Source organism: Primulina tabacum, chromosome 2, assembly GCF_025594145.1.
Source record: "Primulina tabacum isolate GXHZ01 chromosome 2, ASM2559414v2, whole genome shotgun sequence".
Taxonomy (NCBI): Eukaryota; Viridiplantae; Streptophyta; class Magnoliopsida; order Lamiales; family Gesneriaceae; genus Primulina; species Primulina tabacum.
In genome coordinates, this window is record NC_134551.1 from 49958969 (window position 1) to 49977126 (window position 18158).

Sequence of the window (18158 nt, forward strand, 5' to 3'; positions counted from 1 at the left end):
TTAATCCACTTGAAAATGAATTTGAAATCTCAATTAGTTATTGTTGTGATTTCAAATTATTTTCAATATAGATTCATTTCAAATTATCTCCGCAAATAATACATGTAATCCAAATGTAACCTAAAGTCATTGATGAAATGATTTAGGATTTGGAATGAGTAGGTCTCTTGTAAGACGATCTCACGAATCTTTATCTGAGAGATGAGTCAACCCTACCGCGCGATATTCACAATAAAAAGTAATACTCTTAGCATAAAAAGTAATATTTTTCCATGAATGACTCAAATAAGAGATTCGTCTCATAAAATACGACATGTGAGATCGTCTCACACAAGTTTTTGCTTTTGGAGATTGATGTTCATAAATTGCACAAGTCAAGATGGATATGCCTAGTAGTCATAGACATGAATAGAGAGTATCGGCAAGTGACGTTTTTCAAATTTGGTGAACGAAACAAAAACAGGTGATATGAACAAGGACTTCAGAACAGAAAAGTGGTTTCATGATTTTTTATTTTTTATTTTTTATTTTAAAAAGATAACTGAGAAAAGAAACTATCTTTTTAAAAAACTTTAATTTCAAAAGTCATGCATAAAATTTATTTCTTAATATAAAATTACAAACTATATTTAATATTCGTGAAATCGCAAAATTAAAACTTTAAATTTCATAATTCAATCTTTTTGAATGAATTTAATATATTTTTGAACAAATAATTTAATATAACTAGACATTAAATTTCATGATTAAATCCATATTTCGAACTTCACTAAAAGCTAGCTAGAACAATAATTATAAGTATTATATGCTAGTTACTTCTTTTCAAGATTTTCTGGAAAAATAAGAACAAAGATTTAAACAGACACATATAAATTTTAGAACAACCTATGACTCAAATTTTTGTTTTATAATAATTGTGAATCGGGTCAAAATAAACATTTTACTTCGGACAATTGCAATAGTACTTAAAACGTACAAATCAACCATGCTAAACCCTGAATCTAAATCATAATTTTGTAAAAATAAATACTTTAATTCAAAATCAAAATTAATTTTTTTTTCGAATTTCATGAAATCATAGAAACACAGTTTAAATCAATACACTATTTTTTTAACAAAATGGCATATTTTACCTCTCAATTAATAATAGTTTGTCACATCATAAAGATATGACCATTATGTTTCCTCATGTCGTCATATTTTTTCTGCGTCAGCACAAATATCCCACAGAATTGGGGACACCACATACGATGTACAATAAATCTTATAACTGATTTGATGTAGAAAGAAAAAATTGCGTGATTATATAAATACAATAATGTTGAATTTTTATCATATATTTTTATCTCTAAGTTTTTATTTTGAAAAAAAAAATTCTTGATTTCTAAAATTAAATTTATTTTCTATATTATCAAAACCTTACAACTCTCTTATCCATTTCTTCCTCTTTCCTATGCTATGTCTAGCTTTGGCATGAGGGAAGTTACACAGGGAGAAATCTATGGACGAGTTATGTAATCAGGAGAGTTAACAAATGGAGGAAACAGTTTTTTGACAGCATCAATAAGATAGTAACTCATTTAAAAATAGAAATAATAATATAATTATTTTAAATTTATACAACCAAAATCAATGTTAAACCTTCTTTAATTCATATATAACTAGTCAATATATAGTGTAGGACCGAGTGCTTACCGCTTTATCAAAAGCTATAGCTGGTGATATTGATACAACTCAAATATTTTAACCCGCACAGCAGTTCAAGCACCACGGTTCGATCGCTCTACCAAGCAGGGACAATTATTGCACCCAACATCTAGTACATATATAAACGTCTTTCTTTCAAAGCGTAACCCAATAAATTCAATTAGATTCGAAAATCAATGACAACTCAATATAATGATAACGTAGTAACGAGTTATTTATTTTTTTCAGACATAGATTGTCATTTTGATGTGATGGAAGTCATGAGACCGAAAACAAATGGCTTTTTGTGGTCGTTTAATGATCATCTAAGTATTAAACATCCTACAAAACAAGAAGGAAAAAAAACCACATTTTTCAAGAATTGAAGTCATAGATAGACTCGTAGCTGCATGCGTCTTCGGCTATATAGCACCTAGTTTAATGGTAGTGGAAAACTAAGTCGTTTTAAGTTGCTTTGTCTGACTTCTACCGTGCTTTATGTCCTCCTATTTCAAAGCTTTATGAGTACTGTAATGGACTAGTAAGGATAGATACTTTAATATAATTATTAATTTGTTGACTATGTAGCTATTTATTAATGTTGTTGAGGGAAGTATTTATTGAATAATTTGAGGGAGTTCCTATCTAGATTATATATTAGATGTTAGTTTTAATAATATCTTTCTTATTCATAAAAAAAAAATCACGAACTTTACATGTAAAAATAAATGAGTAGGTCTTTTGTGAGACGGTCTCACGAATCTTTATCTGTAAGACGGGTCAACCCTACTGATATTCACAATAAAAAGTAATATTTTTTCATGGATGACCCAAATAAGAGATTTGTCTCATAAAATACGATCCGTGAGACCGGCTCACACAAGTTTTAGTCAAAATAAATATAGATTGTTCGATGGATAGCTGTGAGTATGTGATGAGATCTTAAAAAATTGGTTTAAAACGGTATCTTGATACATTATTATATGCCAGAATGACATAGGGAAGAGTCGATACAAAATCCTACGGCTACCCTCTCTTATTCAAAATTTGACCATCTGGTAAGATGGACCAGAACCGAAAGGAGAAAAAGAAATAATTAGAGCCACAGAAGGTATTAATTAAACTCCTTGATCCGCAGTGATGAAAACGCTTGCAGGAACTGGTGATTGTGATTGAATCACTACTTTGTTACCGGACACATTTCTCAAAACATGGACGGGGAAAGTAGCGGCGCCTGTGATGAATGTGTAATCTACACGCTTGATGAGGTTGGGAAACACCAATGCTGAGTTGAAATCTGCCACCCATGAACTGCCATTTCCTTGCACGCTTGTTCTTGCGATGGTGGACTTGAGATTCATCCCATTCACGTTATTCCCATCAATCACGATTTGGTTAATCTGCTTGAAAGGTCCCATTTTTTGGTCTAACTGCACGGTGTCGATACCCTTACCAGACCCAGAGAACATGTTGTCCACTATGTTGACTCCATTCGCCACACCCTTTATGGATTTGAGCACGATGTACGCGTCGCCGAGGAAAAAGCTGTTGGATATGGTGAGTTGCACCGGGTCTTCGGCTACGATGCCTGTGAAGTCGAAGTAAGAGTTCACGATCCGGGTCTGTGTCAATCCTGGGAGTTTGAGGTAGATTCCGGTGCCGCCGAAACCGGTGGCCTTGTTGTAGCAATGGACCTCGGATATGATGTTGGCTTGACCGGTGATCATTATCCCAAGAGCAGCGGAAAATATGACAACATCGTTGATCGAATTGTCGTTCCCTAGTAGTTCAATTCCAGTGCCTGTGAAGTTCCTCTCGCCGGGATCACCTCCAGCGGTGATGTGTTGCCCCAGATAGGAATGTCGGATGGAGGTTTCGTGGCCGCCTTTTACCGAGATACCGACGGTACTGAAATGGGTAATGTAGCAGTTATCAATATTAATTCTTACAGATTTAACGACTTGAATTCCTCCACCCCGGTAATTAGAGGTCCAGCAACAGATCTCGTAGTGTTACAAATTCGTAGTAATATTCTAAACTGCTGGATGAGGCGGGTGATAGATCTATCAAATAGCCGCCATTTGGGAAACTGTTGGATGCCTTCAGTGACCCTCCGTGAATCTGTCACCAGAAAAATCAATAGTAAATCCAAAAGTAGCTACGTAGAATATTGATCAAGCTGGGATGAAAAAAGGTTATTTACAAAAATGACTCACGAGCAAGTTCCCTCTTCCAGATACAGGGAATTGTATGGGACTACTGATCAAATAGCTGCCACCATCAAGATCAATCCGTGCTCCACCAAGATTCACAATTCCGTTCATCAAGAACCCGTTACCCGGAAGCTTGAGCGCGTCGGATATTGCTGCAATAATTGCATTGGTGCTGTCTACTTTTCCTGTTGGATCTGCTCCATAAGCTGTCACATGAAACACCTGAGGAGGTGTCGCATTAGCCTGCACATAGCACAACATGCTTGTCATGATCATATGATCATATCAACAAATCGAATTGGTGCTCAAGGATTGGTAAGGCGCACTTACAGCACCCGACGCAGAAACCAACCCGCTTGAATTTGTATTATAATCACCATCACCTTTGGCCAGCAAAGCATTCAGGTGATCATGTCCATACACCGCGTGTACTGTAATAAAACTGAGGAGGAGTACGGCTATTCTCGAGTTCTCCATTTCTCTGGCTTGGGAACAGACAAAGAACTTTTCTTCAATATTGATTCATATATAGGACATGCACAAATTATATGGACAGTACTGAAATAGCTTGCTAGCTACTTATTAGGTAAGATAAGATAGAAATATACGTAGCTATGTTAAGAAATTTGATTAACTATAACCCATGGAAAGAGACAGCACCAACTACAACAAATTAACTAGTAATTTGGGATTCAAGGAGAGATTTATTCCTTCATCATCATGCAAATGACACCTCCATTGAATTTTCTTGTAAATCAATTCGATCAACTCCCCCCAACCCCTATCTTGTTCCTAGCCAAGGAATCCCGACAAAGTTTGACAAAATAACTGTGTATATGTGTGATTGTATGTAAAATAACTGCAAAATTAGCTAACTCGTGAATCATTTCTAGAAACCACTCTACTCGTGACATTCCTCGGGCAAGAGTAGCCACCCGATGTCGATACGAGTAGAGAAATGGGACAGAATTAACCTGAAGGATGCTCGCTTGCTGAAAAAATGTGGAGTGGTGTACATATTTATAGGGAATGAAATGGCAAACAATTATTCAAGTTACTGTAATACATTGTACTGTTGCAATGATTAGACAATCATATTCCCAGAGTCCACCGTTACATGTATGCACGTGTTCCATTTGAAAGATAAATCAAATTTCATTTCACTTTTAGCACGTAATATTACATATATGATACAAGAATCATTTGTTTTGGATTCAAGTAAGTTAATTAAACAAGGACAACTAATTGCATATTCCCGGGCCAGAATTTGAATTCAGAACGGTCTGGTTTTTCGTGATGATCCAGCCCAAAACAACAACGCAAGAGCATTATTTAGAGGGTGTATTTGTTCATTTTATTTAAATAACATATTATTTTTGTTGGGTTGGTGGATTTCTATTGATTTTTATAAAATCTTGTAGATTTCAAAAGATTTTCTGTATGATTTTTATTGACATTAGTAAAATATTTTGTAATTTATTACTGTTATTTTTTTAGATATTCTTTGAACTAATAGTTTAACGTTAATAATTTATTTATTTATCAATTTAAATATTTTTATCTTATTGATTTAATTTACGAAATACGATAAATGAGTCAGTATTGAATTTATTACTATTAAATTTCAATTATTCAAATCAATTCAACATGTTTATTTAATTAATTATTATTTTAAAATATATATAACAACAATTTTCAATATTAATAAATAAACAAACTTAAAATAATTTCATTCGTTTTAAGTAAATTTTTGTATGAAAACATTTATGTATAAAAAACAATTATTTATATTTGAAAATAGAGAATAAATATTTTAAAATATTTTTAATTAGATTTATAAAAAATTATATACTTAGTTTATTATAATTATATTTATATGTGTGTGTTCATAACAAATTTTTAAAAATATATTAATATATCAATGAATCTCACACATATTCATATATATATATATATATATGTGTGTGTGTGTGTGTGTGTGTGTGTGTATTAATTTTGAGTGATAATCAAAATTAAGATACAACTTGACTAAAATTATAAAAAAAAACTTACTAAATTTTATTTATTACAGATATTTATTATTATTTTCAATTTATGAACTAACAAAATATTTTATTTTTTGTTATGTATTGTAATAAGTTTTTATTATGTTTTTAAATAAATATAATTTTAAATTGCGCAAGAATTTGTGACCAGAATTCAAAAAAACGAACGATGTTAATTATTTTGATGTTAAAATATTGTTAACAATAATAAATATGTTTTTTTTAAGTTCAAAGAAAAATAAAAACATATATTATAGAAAATAATGAATTAATTATTGTTTGTATTGATATTATTTTTAATATAAATGAAACTGAATATGTGAGTTCTGATATTTTCCAATTTGGCGGTCATCCAAATATTTATGCTGAATCAAATGACATTTTTTGATATTTAGTAGGTCATTTATGAAACGGTCTCATGGTAATTTTTTATAGGTGACCAAAATATGAGATATGTCTCATAAAATTGACTCATTAGATTAATTTTATAGTTGTATCTTAAACTTTAATTACTGTACTTAATAGAATTTAATGAAGTCATTAAACGTCTATTGACATTTTGAATACGACTATTGTAGAATTTTTAAAAGTCAAGTTTAAATATCACATGATTTTTTAAAAACTCTATAAAAATTTATATTGAATATTACTACATTTTTAAATATATATAAAAATCTAGATTAAATATTTGTCGATTTTTAAACACAAGCTAGAGTAATTGGAATTATGGGTGTCAAAATCTGGCAAGACCCGGCAAACCGATCCAAAAAAATCAGGTTTGAGTTGTGGATTTTTAGGTTTGAGTCAGATTGTGTTTGACTCGATATCTGACCCGATAAATATATTCGTGTTCAGGTTGAGTTCAAGTCACTAGGGGTTGACCCGAAAATTTTAATTTCTAAAAATTTTAATTTTTTAAAAATATATATTTAATAAATATAGTCTATAGTTTTATATATTTTATATTTGAAAAAATAATTATGTATTTATATCATAAATTTTCATCATTTAATATTTATTTTGTATTTCTACTATCCTATACAAAAGATTTTGTTATTATGTGTTTAAATTAATAATATTATTATTATTTAATTATTTATCAAAAAATAAAAATCGGATCGATCCGGTTAGTCGAGATCGGGCTGGAAATTTTGTTGCTTTGGGTTCGGGTCTGACCCAATTCCACCCGAGAATTGACACCCATAATTGGAAGTCCAGAACAAATTATGCTAGACCGGCAGCGAGCGCAGCAAGAATGGCTGAGTGTCGATTCATAAACCTCACTGCAAAAACCCCATGATTCCCATCACTATCATCTGCAAATCGAACTGATGCCCCCAAGAGTTTGAAGTTATCTGCATCATCAATGGAAGACCAGCCGCCCCACTCGATTGAAGCCTTGACAAGTATCGACCGGAAGAATAAGTTAATGAATGCGATAAAAGCTTCACTTTCCAGCTGTTTATCTGAGACCCATCTCCATTTAACTGTTCCTGTTCTTCAATCCAAGACTAGAGGCAAGGTTAATTTACTGTTTCGTATTTTCCACGAGATTCATTGAGGAAAAGATTCTTACTGACCAGGAAAAAATGTAATCTTTGAAGGTTAGAGATATCTATGATTGTGGAGATTATCGTGTACTTGTCACAACTGACAGACAAAGTGCTTTCGACAGAGTTCTTGCTTCAATTCCTTTCAAGGGTCAGGTACTTGTATGGTGCCTTACCCTGTGTGTGATCGACCTCATGCACTAAATTTTCTCCGTGCTGAGCTTTAAGCCAGTAACAAGGTTATTTTAGGTGTTTAATTGTACATTTTTATTTGCAGGTGCTTAATGAAACAAGTTTGTGGTGGTTTAGTAAAACTCAGCACATAATTCCTAATTCAGTTGTTTCATCTCCAGATAGGAACGTCACTATTGCAAAAAAGTGTGTTGTCTTTCCTGTTGAATTTGTCGGTGAGTTGTTCAATTGATGCTCTTTTTTCTTGTATCAGCCAGTGTTCTGGAGTGAGTTATAAGCCTTGTGCAGAGCGCTATTCCTTGAACGAAAGGGAGCTGTTATACCTTTTTATATCTTGGATTATCTATTTGGAATGCCAATTGACAACGCTTCTCGTTCGAAGTTAGAGGCTATGTGACTGGAAGTACTGATACCTCACTTTGGACTGTCTACCAGAAAGGCATTCGAAACTACTGTGGAAATGTTCTTCTTGATGGTGAGGTTTGGGATTGAATAGACGATTGATGTTAATTACCTTTTTTTACTAACACTTCTGCATTTATCTGTTACAGATTTGGTGAAAAATCAAAAGTTGCCAGCAAATATACTCACACCGACCACTAAAGACGTGGATCATGATGTTCCCATAACTCCAAAAGAGGTCAAGCCTGTGTGCTTTGTAATCCCTCAATATAGTTATATTTCTGGAATGTCTAGATCCACCAACTGTCCCCCCGCTCTTAGGGCCTTTAAGTATTTTATGCACTTCTTTTCCTGCGATTATATGATTGATGCTTTGGTGCAACACCGAGACAGTGTCACTTTCGCATAAAAATATCATGCAGATGATGTGTCATCCGAGATTGATTGTTTGAGGGGGCGACATTCAAAAAATGGTATGCTAGATAAATAAGAGCATCTAGCCGTGGAATTGAATCACTTGTGTTGTTCGTGAAGCCAATTACAAACAAATAATTCTTTGATTGACGTTGAAAGACGAAGGGAGTCCTTTTAGATGCGTCTACTTGAACAAAAGTCTAATCTTATCAAACTTTCTATCTTCCCACAAACATGTGCCAAAAAATATTGAATTGGTGCTAAAAATAAATTAAAATAAAATAATAGATACCGAAGTGTGCCAAATTTTTGCATACAGAGGTGCTTATAAGAAGCGCCTTGTAGGGAGGACTCCTTGTACGTTCAACCCTTATCGTTGTTGATTGCAAGCGATATTGTGTTAACTGACGTCTAGTTAGAAGTATCCCCTTATTTTCAAAATGAAAGAAGTCAGATGTGTACCAAGACTGCCAGTCATACGGTCTTAGAACATCTAATTGTGAGTATAGATATGCTCATGTTCGTGATTTGCGTGACAGATTGTTGAGCGTGGACTGATGACTCAAGCTGATTATGACATTAAGTACGGGCAGGTACTTAATGTTGAAATCGTTCATGTCTTTTCCTTCTCATGTATCACCGTAAATCATAATTATTAAATTGTTCAAAAACAATTTACTACTTTTTTGTTGCTTATTAAAATTGGTTTGCTTGTAATTAAACATCATCTAAACATAACTGTCTCTTTGTATGGCTGGTTTTCATTCATTCAATGGGTGTTTTATTGTTCCTGATATTTTATTGGTCCCTAAAGTTTAAGTTTTTGGTATTGCAGCGCATTGCCATGGAACATGGTCTGATCTTGGTTGATACCAAATATGAATTTGGAAAGGGATCTGATGGCTCCGTGGTTTTGATTGATGAGGTTATTTGTCTTAAGCATGTACCTGAAATAGATGCATGTTAATACTCAACAATAACATAAATTAACCGAATATTAATAAGCCAAACATCAGGTTCATACACCGGACTCAAGTAGGTATTGGATCGCTGATTCATACGAGGAGCGCTTTCGAAATGGTCTCGAGCCCGAAAACATTGACAAGGTTCATGATGGTGACATGATTTGGAGCCACTACATGCTTGTGTCCATTATAACTTTTTTTTTTCTATATCTTTGGTAGGAATTTTTGAGGCTGTGGTTCAGAGATCATTGCAACCCTCATGAAGATGAGGTAAATTACTCGATATATAAGCATGCTTATATCTTTTTCTGTGTTGAATCTAACTCTAAGGACGTTCTTAGGTCTTGCCCGAAGCACCCAAAGAGCTTGTTTCTGAATTGGCTTGGCGGTACTGTATTATAATGTCTATGTTTTGTCGAGCTTTGTTTTGTACAACTCAAAATGAAAATGGCGCTTTTGATGACTACAGGTATATCCTCTTGTACGAGACTATAACAAAATCAAAATTCGAGATTCCCACCTCACAGGTAAGTGGAAATGTATGGTATCAGTGCAACTTATTAAATACTTCTTAATGTAAAATTTTGGGTTCTGTGCAGGAATCCATACATGATCGAATATCTGCAAACGTTTCACGGGCACTTTTGTCTGCGCCGTAGAACAACAAGCATGTGTTGTGGAATTACACTTGACGCACTTCGCGACCCCATCCGCGGTAAACTATATACATCATGGGCATTTCTTCATCGAAAGTTAAATTTGGCTATTACAGAATACAACGTTATTGTGCATGATTCTTGGTTTTCCTTACTGTTCAAACTTTCAATAGTTCACGCACCTCCATACTCGATAACTTCATAGCATATATATATACATTAAGAAATATGGGACGCCAACGATTTGAACGAAAATTTTCTGCAACAAATGCTCTTATGTTTTTTATATAAAAAACTATAAACAATCTATATCTATATACGAAAGTAGAGTTTTTGTAATATATTAGGTTCCCGTTAAAAAAATAAATAAATGCAAGTTAGTGTTATATTTAGTAATGTTTTAATTTTCAGTACCATTACTTAATTTATTTTTTAAAATATAATAATAATCCTCATTATTTCTCATATATTTTCATTTAAATATAGATATTGAAATAGTATTACAGAAAAATATTACTAAGACAGAGGATTAATCTTATCAAACTTTCTGTAATACTATTTCAATGTTTTAATCGTTCAAGAATGTCCGCCTCTTCTTGAGAGAGTATTAATATTCATTTGATCAATAATCTTAAATAATTGTTTAAATTCTCATACTTATTAATTTTAATAATTAATGTAACACGAGTGAGATAATAAAATCGAAGAATTTCAGTACCGCAGAGTAATGAGTAATAAATAATAAATATAATACACTAAAATAAATTTCGCCTACAAAACATTGCCTTGGGGTTTGGGGGGTTTGTTTTAGTCGCCGGGCCAATTGCGAGCAGAATTTCCCTCCGAAACCCTAGATTGTTCCCCTTTCTCCCAGAACCGAAACAGAATTCAACTTTTCGAACAGGAACTCGGAGAGGAGAGAAGAATCGAATCGAACTCCAATGGGGAAAAAGAAGAAGAGAGGATCTGTAGATAAGATGTGGTGCTATTACTGCGACAGAGAGTTCGAGGACGAGAAGATATTGGTGCAGCACCAGAAGGCCAAGCACTTCAAGTGCCACGTTTGCCACAAAAAACTCTCCACCGCAAGCGGCATGGCCATACATGTCCTCCAGGTTCACAAGGAACAAGTCTCCCAGTCAGTGCCTCTCTTTTTCATCTTGTCCTCCACCCTCACACGCAAGAATTCACCATAAAGCTGTTCATATTATTTAACCATGTTTGAGTTTTCGATATCGATTGTAATGCCAATTTTTTCTATTGGGACCTGGACATTGAATCTTTTGTTTTCTTTTGTTCATTTAACTACCTTGGGGCCTAAGCCTAACTAGGGTTTCTAAATTCCCAGAAAATTGATATCAGTGATTTATTTGAGTTTTGATGTTTCCCTAGAATTCTTAACGTTGTATTTTTCTACCGATTAATATGATAACATTCCTGTCACAGAGTTCCAAATGCAAAACCTGGAAGGGAATCAACAGAGATTGAAATTTATGGAATGCAAGGAATTCCAGCTGATGTTCTCGCAGCTCATTATGGAGAGGAAGGTACGCTTTCTATTATGAATTTTCCCTTTTGGTTTGGTTTAGTATTCACCGGTGAACCATCTACAGATGATATTTTGTTTGGTTCATATTTTCCGATGCTTTGGTGCAACACCAAGACAATGTCACTTCCGGGGAAACACATACCCTCCTTTCAAAGGACTGTCAGTGTAGATATCCATTTAATGTCTATTAAGAAATTAAGTCATTATGCCGAGCTGTCTTTCTCTTCCATCTGTTATCTATATATTGCCTTTACTCAATAAACATGTCTTTTCTTTGCACTACACACGACAAAAGCTTTGTACGGATATCAGGACCCAGGAGGTCTGAACTCCATCAGTGACTCTGGTAGATGTATTGTTCCCATGGTTCGTCGGAACTGTCGCGGAACTCGTCGCGGCGACCACCGTTCCAGTTCCAATATTTCGTCACGGAACGGTCGCGGCGCGGACTTACAAAAAAAATTAATTCAAAATGTTAGTAAAATTTGTGATCGAGCAAAACTTTCACAAAAAAGTTCAACTAAAATAATATAGTCAAGTAAGGCTTGTTGCGTATTTTACCTGCAAATTTTAGAATTGAAGTGAGCTATGATCAAATGCAAATGCTAATACTAAAATGACATAATATGCATAAAACACACACAATAATGATGAAAACATACACTAAACTAATGCAATAAAACACGTAAAAACGACCTATATCAATTTTGTAGAAATATATAAATTACATTATATTAAAATATATAAAATCATTAAAAATTAATACTTCAATACAAATTATTTTACAATACTAGCACATTAAAAAATATATCGTAAAAATTGCACCTTACCAGAGCTAATACCATGAGGAGTGACGGGGAGGAGCTAAATCATCAATATTTTCTCCCTGAGTATCCAGTTGATCAAATTGATTTCTAACATGTGGATATCGATATAAATTATCACCAAGTTGTCCATAGGGATATTGATTTGACTGGGTGGATGAGTGGTCATTGGAATGAGATGAATGACTCTGTAAAAGTGTTTCGTCACGTCGACTGTAATACCCGAATCCACGATATCCACTAGAACTAGCAGCCGTACTCGAAGATCCATACTCAGGACCACGACGTCCAAAACCACTCCTTATAGATGATGAATGATTAGGAAATCTATTGCGAGCACCATCAAAATAACTCTCAGATTCATTGTATCTATCACCGATATAATGAGACGATCCATAATCAAATCCACGAAATCAGCTGTCTTTGTTTTGTTGGAGCAATCAACTGAACTATGAAATACCATATTACGATCACAATAAATCATAAAATTGATGATCGGATGCTTGTTGCGCGTGCTCCAACCATCACACATAACTGTACACCCGTACTTGGGCCATTTAGATTTTAATGTATTCAGATAATTATTTATCTCATCCACCTCATCTTGTAAATAAACCCCACCAATTTGGCGTCCTGAGGGACCTTTTATTCCAGTTCCAGCCTCTGCAATGGTATTAATCATGGATTGATAATATGGTCCACTATCTGCTGCATTGAATGGAATAGCATTGTATATAAACCATTTTGAAACAGCTTTCCCAACTTCTTTGACTTTTTCAACAGCAAACCAATTTTTTATACTCTTACGTTTTGAGGGAAACATAAATGAGTCAATCCCTTTTGATGGTAATTGAGATCCATCTTTTACACTAAAGCTGCGAGGCATATCTCTTTTTAAACCAGGATTTAGGCCAAAAGATGAACTAGCACCAGGAAATCCTACAATTATAAAATTTAAGATTAGACATGCGAAATAAATTAATAATGTATGTACACACAAATTAATAATATTGTTTATATATTGTTTACCTAGATCGTGTCGGTTACGCATTTCCTCCTCAAAAACCCTTGTTTTACGGCTTTCCTTCATGACTTTTCGCAATTCTCGAGTTTCAATATCTTCTGAAGCATCTTCACTGCTACTATCACTTTCCAATCCATGTATACTTTGTTGTATTGATTCTAATACTTTTTCTTTTTTCTTTTTCAATAAATTTCGTTTTGACTTCGAATCTTGGAGATGTTTTCGTAACATCAAAGATATTTCCTTGGGAGCTTTATAACATGTTTCGACATTTCCAGTAACGTGTGCAATATGCTCTTTTAATCTCGTAACTCCTCCGGTTACAACTTTTTCACAAAATTTGCATTTTACTGTCTTTCGATTATCACCTACCATATCACCGAACTCCCAACCAATATCGGGTTTTGGAGCCATTCTACAAAATACTTAAATTTACAAATTCACAACCCACTTCATTTTTTCACTCTCTAAATTGACAATATCAACCAAAAATATTTATTCTATAATTTTACAGATAATTTATCAACGTAAATTTAAATACTTTTTAATAAAACTAATGATTAACTAAGTGAATTATACATAATTAACTAAGTATACGACAAGGCCACAATACATTAATTAACAAAATTTCTTTTTTTTTATATCATAATCAACTACATTTATTAGTGGAACATATATAACATTAGTATTATTAACGTAAATACTTCAAAATAAATATCACCTTAGTTAAACTTTGTCGATAATTAGCTTCCAAATCCAAATAAAAGCTTCCAAATCCAGATTACAAATATTTGTGTACAAAGGAGAAACTCAGCAACAAGAGAGGTTTTTAAATAGAGAGATGATTTTTACGATTTCTTAATATGAAATAGGAAGATAGACTTGAAATTATTGATACAAATTATTGATTCTTTTGCAAGTTGTCTGACACTCTTTTCTTACTCCTCTTTTCTTACTCTCGGCACTCTCGGTCCATTGTTTTAACTTTTACTAGTCTTGTCCCCACAGGCCAACTCATTAGTTTTCAAATTTCTTCTGTGCATCCAAGTCTTCTTCATCCATAAGCTCATCCAAATTCATTTTGAACAGCCGAACCGTTCCATTTGCACCGGCCGTTCCGTTCCGGCCGAGATATCGCCGATTTCACGACACAAAACGGCGTGACACTACACTCAACGTTTTGTACTGGAACTTTGACGCGCTAGGGGCCGTTCCCGTTCCAGAACGGCCGTTCCGGCTAAGACGCGGCCGCTCCGGTGAACCATGATTGTTCCTGTTGCTGGTTATGCCATATTTAATGGATGGGGGTGTCCAGGGTATTTTATATTGTCTGATTTATGTTAGGTGGGATTTTTGAAAGAGAAATAACTGAAATCAAACTGAACCAGACCATTTTTTGAGTATTTTCCTTTAGAATCTTTTTTGCCGTCAATTCAATTTCTCAACAGATTTAGTTCTGCTTTGAGAACCAAAGGGTTAGGTCAGTGAGCAAAAAAACATAATTGAATCTGATTATGTGATCAGTATGAACCTCATAAGATGGACTTGCTGTAATACCTTGAAATTGAAATTTGGAATTATGCAGTCTAAGCTATATATTATTCTTCAGTTGATAATTGATACTTTATTTTAACCTTTTTAATATTTAGAGGGCTCAGATTGACTTTTGCTGAAATTACAGATATAAGTCTCCATCAGGCTCATATCTTCATGATTTTTATTATTGTTATTTTTTACAGAGCATGAGACTCCTGCAAAAACATCCAAAGTTGATCTTGCATCATCCCAAATTGTCGGCGGTATGATTCCGGGAACAATTGGTACTGGATATCCTCCCCGGCCAACTCTGGGAACAATGCCTCCCCTGTATGCTTTCGTTTAACAAGATTTCATTGAACTTTACTTTGTTATGTATATAAAATATATTAACTTAGAGAAAGTGAAAAAATAAAACGATCGATTGCTTTTTTTGCTTGCATGTTAGTATCTGATAATGTACCTACATCGAAAATGTTATTCTATGCTTGTGATTTGTAGAATAAGGCTACAAATAAATGTAATTTCTTTTATTCTTAAGAACATTAGTATCTTGTGGAAACATTGCCATCATTGAGCAAAAATACTTGCCTTATTGATGCAGTTATCCACGGATTCCTATGCCTCCTGCTGGTTGGCCAGTCCCACCTCACCCACAACCTTGGTATCCACAACATCCAGCTATTTCAGTTCCTCCTGCTGCTCCTTTGCCGCAACAACCTTTATTTCCTGTGCAGAATGTGAGGCTCTCTGTACCACCTGCCATCCCCCCTGGGCATCAACAGTCATTACCAATTGCTCCTCCGGGGATGCCTGCTGCTACAGCTGCCATGTCTGTGTCTCAACCTTTGTTTCCTGTTGTTCCTAGCAATAGTGTTAATTCTCAAAGTTCGCCATTTTCTGCTCCTCCAATGAGCCTGCCATCAAGTACTTTTGATATGAAGAGCGCCGAGTCCAACTTCGGAGGCAGCACATTGCCACCTAATAGCTATCATACATCGGGGATTTCAGGTTTTGTGTCCTTTTCATTCTTCTTTTCCCTGTGTTTTTTACCTTTGTCTTTTTATATGGTTTGGACAATAATTACTGTTAGATTTATTTCAGGTCAGAATGAAATATTAACCTACCAGATTTTTTTAGAATGTAACTGAAGTGCTGGCTGAGTCAAATCATGCCTTGATAACTAAACACTTCTGCCGAAACATGCTATCGTGTTTTCTGTCAGTCAGCTACATTTATGAGTGATACTCATTATGATTATATTTTATATAATTATTTTTATAATTACGATTGTTAAGGTTTTATTTCAGTTTTAATCCACGATATAGTTATTCATATCTGCTGCGAAAGATTTATATGCTGTAGTATAATTTTTCTTTGATTATACAGGAAAAACATTTGGGTTTTTTCCTATTAGTTTGTAGGAATCAACAATGTTGATACTGGTACTAAGTATGGACAGAATGCTGATGTTTGTTTTTTTTATTATGGTTTTACTGCTTTCTATTCCTTTAAACTTCACAACTAAATATATTTCGTGCTCTGTCTAAATTATTGTCTTGTACAATTATTTGTTACAGTTGTGACATCCGTTAATTCACATTCTTATGCATCTGGCCCGAATACTGGTGGGCCTTCTATTGGACCCCCTCCGGTAATTGCAAATAAGGCTCCAGTTACCCTGCCTGCAACAAACGAGGTTTATTTAGTGTGGGATGATGAGGCAATGTCCATGGTTAGTAGTTTTCTTTTCTTATCTGAAGTTTGTTTATGGAATACCGAATGCTTCTAGTGCTTCACCTCCATCGGACGGTAGTCATTGAACTCGCTTGTGGTGTAAATTGTTTCAGGAGGAAAGAAGAATGTCATTATCGAAGTATCAGGTGCACGATGAGAATAGCCAGGTAAGTCATAATTGCCTAAAGCTGATATTCTTCTGTGGACGATGGTTGAGTCACTCAACCCAGGTGGTCCGGAATTGCATTTTGTGGTCTAAAACCTTCACTTTTTTGTTATGTTTGTCTTTCTGCACATACTTTTATTTACTCTGCTATCACAATAAATTTTTTTTGTTACGTTTGTATTTCTGCATGTACTTTTAAATACACCGAGAAAAACATCTTAGCAATTTGATCGATACGTTGCTACTTTTTCAATACCATTGATGTGGAGATGTTTTATCTTTGCTTGGTCATTCTCCGGTTTGCAAGCAATTCCACCAATTTTGAGGTCAACAAAGTTCAAGTAGGTATTTTCGTCATCTTTGCTGACAAATAGTAATTTAATTTCTATAACCACTTCAGGGCTCTCGAACATTGATAAAGATTAAGATCAGAATGTGTGCATTTACACACTAGGAATTTAATATTTCTATTTTAAAACTCACGTTGTGATTGATCACAAAGTCTTGGGTTTGCTGGAACTACAATTTTTCCCGTACATGTTGTACGATAATAAATCGATGTGGATTCAATAGTCCAGGTCAGCCTTTTTTTGCAAAGTTTTGGTATCTGCCGACTGTAAGCTAAGCTCTGCTTTTCCATAGCTGATTATGAGAATGCCAGCTGTTTTTCTTCCCTATTAAGTTCTGACGGGGTTGTCTGTTTCAGATGAGCTCAATTGATGCAGCAATAGACAGAAGAATATCAGAGAGCAGGCTCGCAGGTCGCATGTCTTTTTAGTGATGATGCATGAGTACAGCAGCTGGGATGGGATTGCATCTTTTCGAGTCAGTCCAATTTTTAACATCGGTTGGAGAACTTGCTGTTACGGTTCTTTTAATTTATTTGTTGTATTCTTTTCGAGTCAAGTTTCAGGATAATAGCCATTTTACACTGTTGTCAAAATTAAATATATATATGTTTTGGAATTTTTAGGATCTCAAAATGATTCATCTTTTTTCCATGTTTTACAATAAATGCCATTTTGACATACTTGATTTATGTTTTATATTTTCACATTTATATTTTCACATACTTGAACCAAATCGACGCCGTTTATAAATGAGTATTAGTTGGTGATATGGATTCTTGGCTCTATGCCGGTCATTAGTTGGGCGAAATGGACTGTTCTTTCTCTACTTTTTTCTCGAATTTTTCTGTT

At 34.2% G+C, this 18158-nt stretch overlaps 3 protein-coding genes across 4 annotated transcripts; 2 read left to right on the plus strand and 1 right to left on the minus strand.

Annotated features, from left to right (window-relative positions):
* Positions 1-2627: 2627 nt before the first annotated feature.
* Positions 2628-4679, minus strand: LOC142535238 (polygalacturonase QRT3-like). The gene is given in 4 exon segments (XM_075641726.1): positions 2628-3674; positions 3676-3807; positions 3903-4142; positions 4230-4679. Coding segments are annotated over 4 exon segments (1389 nt in total). The 5' UTR covers positions 4377-4679; the 3' UTR covers positions 2628-2804.
* A 2497-nt stretch (positions 4680-7176) lies between these two features.
* LOC142535309 (phosphoribosylaminoimidazole-succinocarboxamide synthase, chloroplastic-like) lies at positions 7177-10337 on the plus strand. The gene is made up of 12 exons (XM_075641741.1): positions 7177-7466; positions 7549-7650; positions 7772-7901; positions 8069-8161; positions 8238-8326; positions 9042-9095; positions 9338-9427; positions 9519-9608; positions 9687-9737; positions 9809-9855; positions 9937-9994; positions 10067-10337. The coding sequence occupies exons 1-12, from the start codon at positions 7311-7313 to the stop codon at positions 10124-10126; spliced, it is 1020 nt and encodes a 339-aa protein (XP_075497856.1). The 5' UTR covers positions 7177-7310; the 3' UTR covers positions 10127-10337.
* Positions 10338-10904: 567 nt separating this feature from the next.
* On the plus strand, positions 10905-17934 carry LOC142535294 (protein SUPPRESSOR OF FRI 4-like). 2 transcript variants are annotated; one of them, XM_075641737.1, is made up of 7 exons: positions 10905-11261; positions 11570-11670; positions 15260-15386; positions 15661-16067; positions 16637-16791; positions 16907-16960; positions 17666-17934. In XM_075641737.1, the coding sequence occupies exons 1-7, from the start codon at positions 11065-11067 to the stop codon at positions 17735-17737; spliced, it is 1113 nt and encodes a 370-aa protein (XP_075497852.1). In that variant the 5' UTR covers positions 10905-11064; the 3' UTR covers positions 17738-17934. The 2 variants fall into 2 exon arrangements, with proteins under 2 accessions (XP_075497852.1, XP_075497846.1); XM_075641731.1 differs by having other exon boundaries at positions 16907-17934.
* Positions 17935-18158: the final 224 nt, after the last annotated feature.

Bases quoted from the DNA above. Each gene is read 5' to 3' on its own strand.
- LOC142535309 (XM_075641741.1), top strand. From the start codon at position 7,311: ATGGAAGACCAGCCGCCCCACTCGATTGAAGCCTTGACAAGTATCGAC. The intron at 8,162-8,237 runs GTGAGGTTTGGG...TATCTGTTACAG, and splicing joins TGGAAATGTTCTTCTTGATG to ATTTGGTGAAAAATCAAAAG. The intron at 9,995-10,066 runs GTAAGTGGAAAT...GGTTCTGTGCAG, and splicing joins TCGAGATTCCCACCTCACAG to GAATCCATACATGATCGAAT.
- LOC142535294 (XM_075641731.1), top strand. From the start codon at position 11,065: ATGGGGAAAAAGAAGAAGAGAGGATCTGTAGATAAGATGTGGTGCTAT. The intron at 11,671-15,259 runs GTACGCTTTCTA...TATTTTTTACAG, and splicing joins AGCTCATTATGGAGAGGAAG to AGCATGAGACTCCTGCAAAA. The intron at 15,387-15,660 runs GTATGCTTTCGT...TTATTGATGCAG, and splicing joins CTGGGAACAATGCCTCCCCT to TTATCCACGGATTCCTATGC.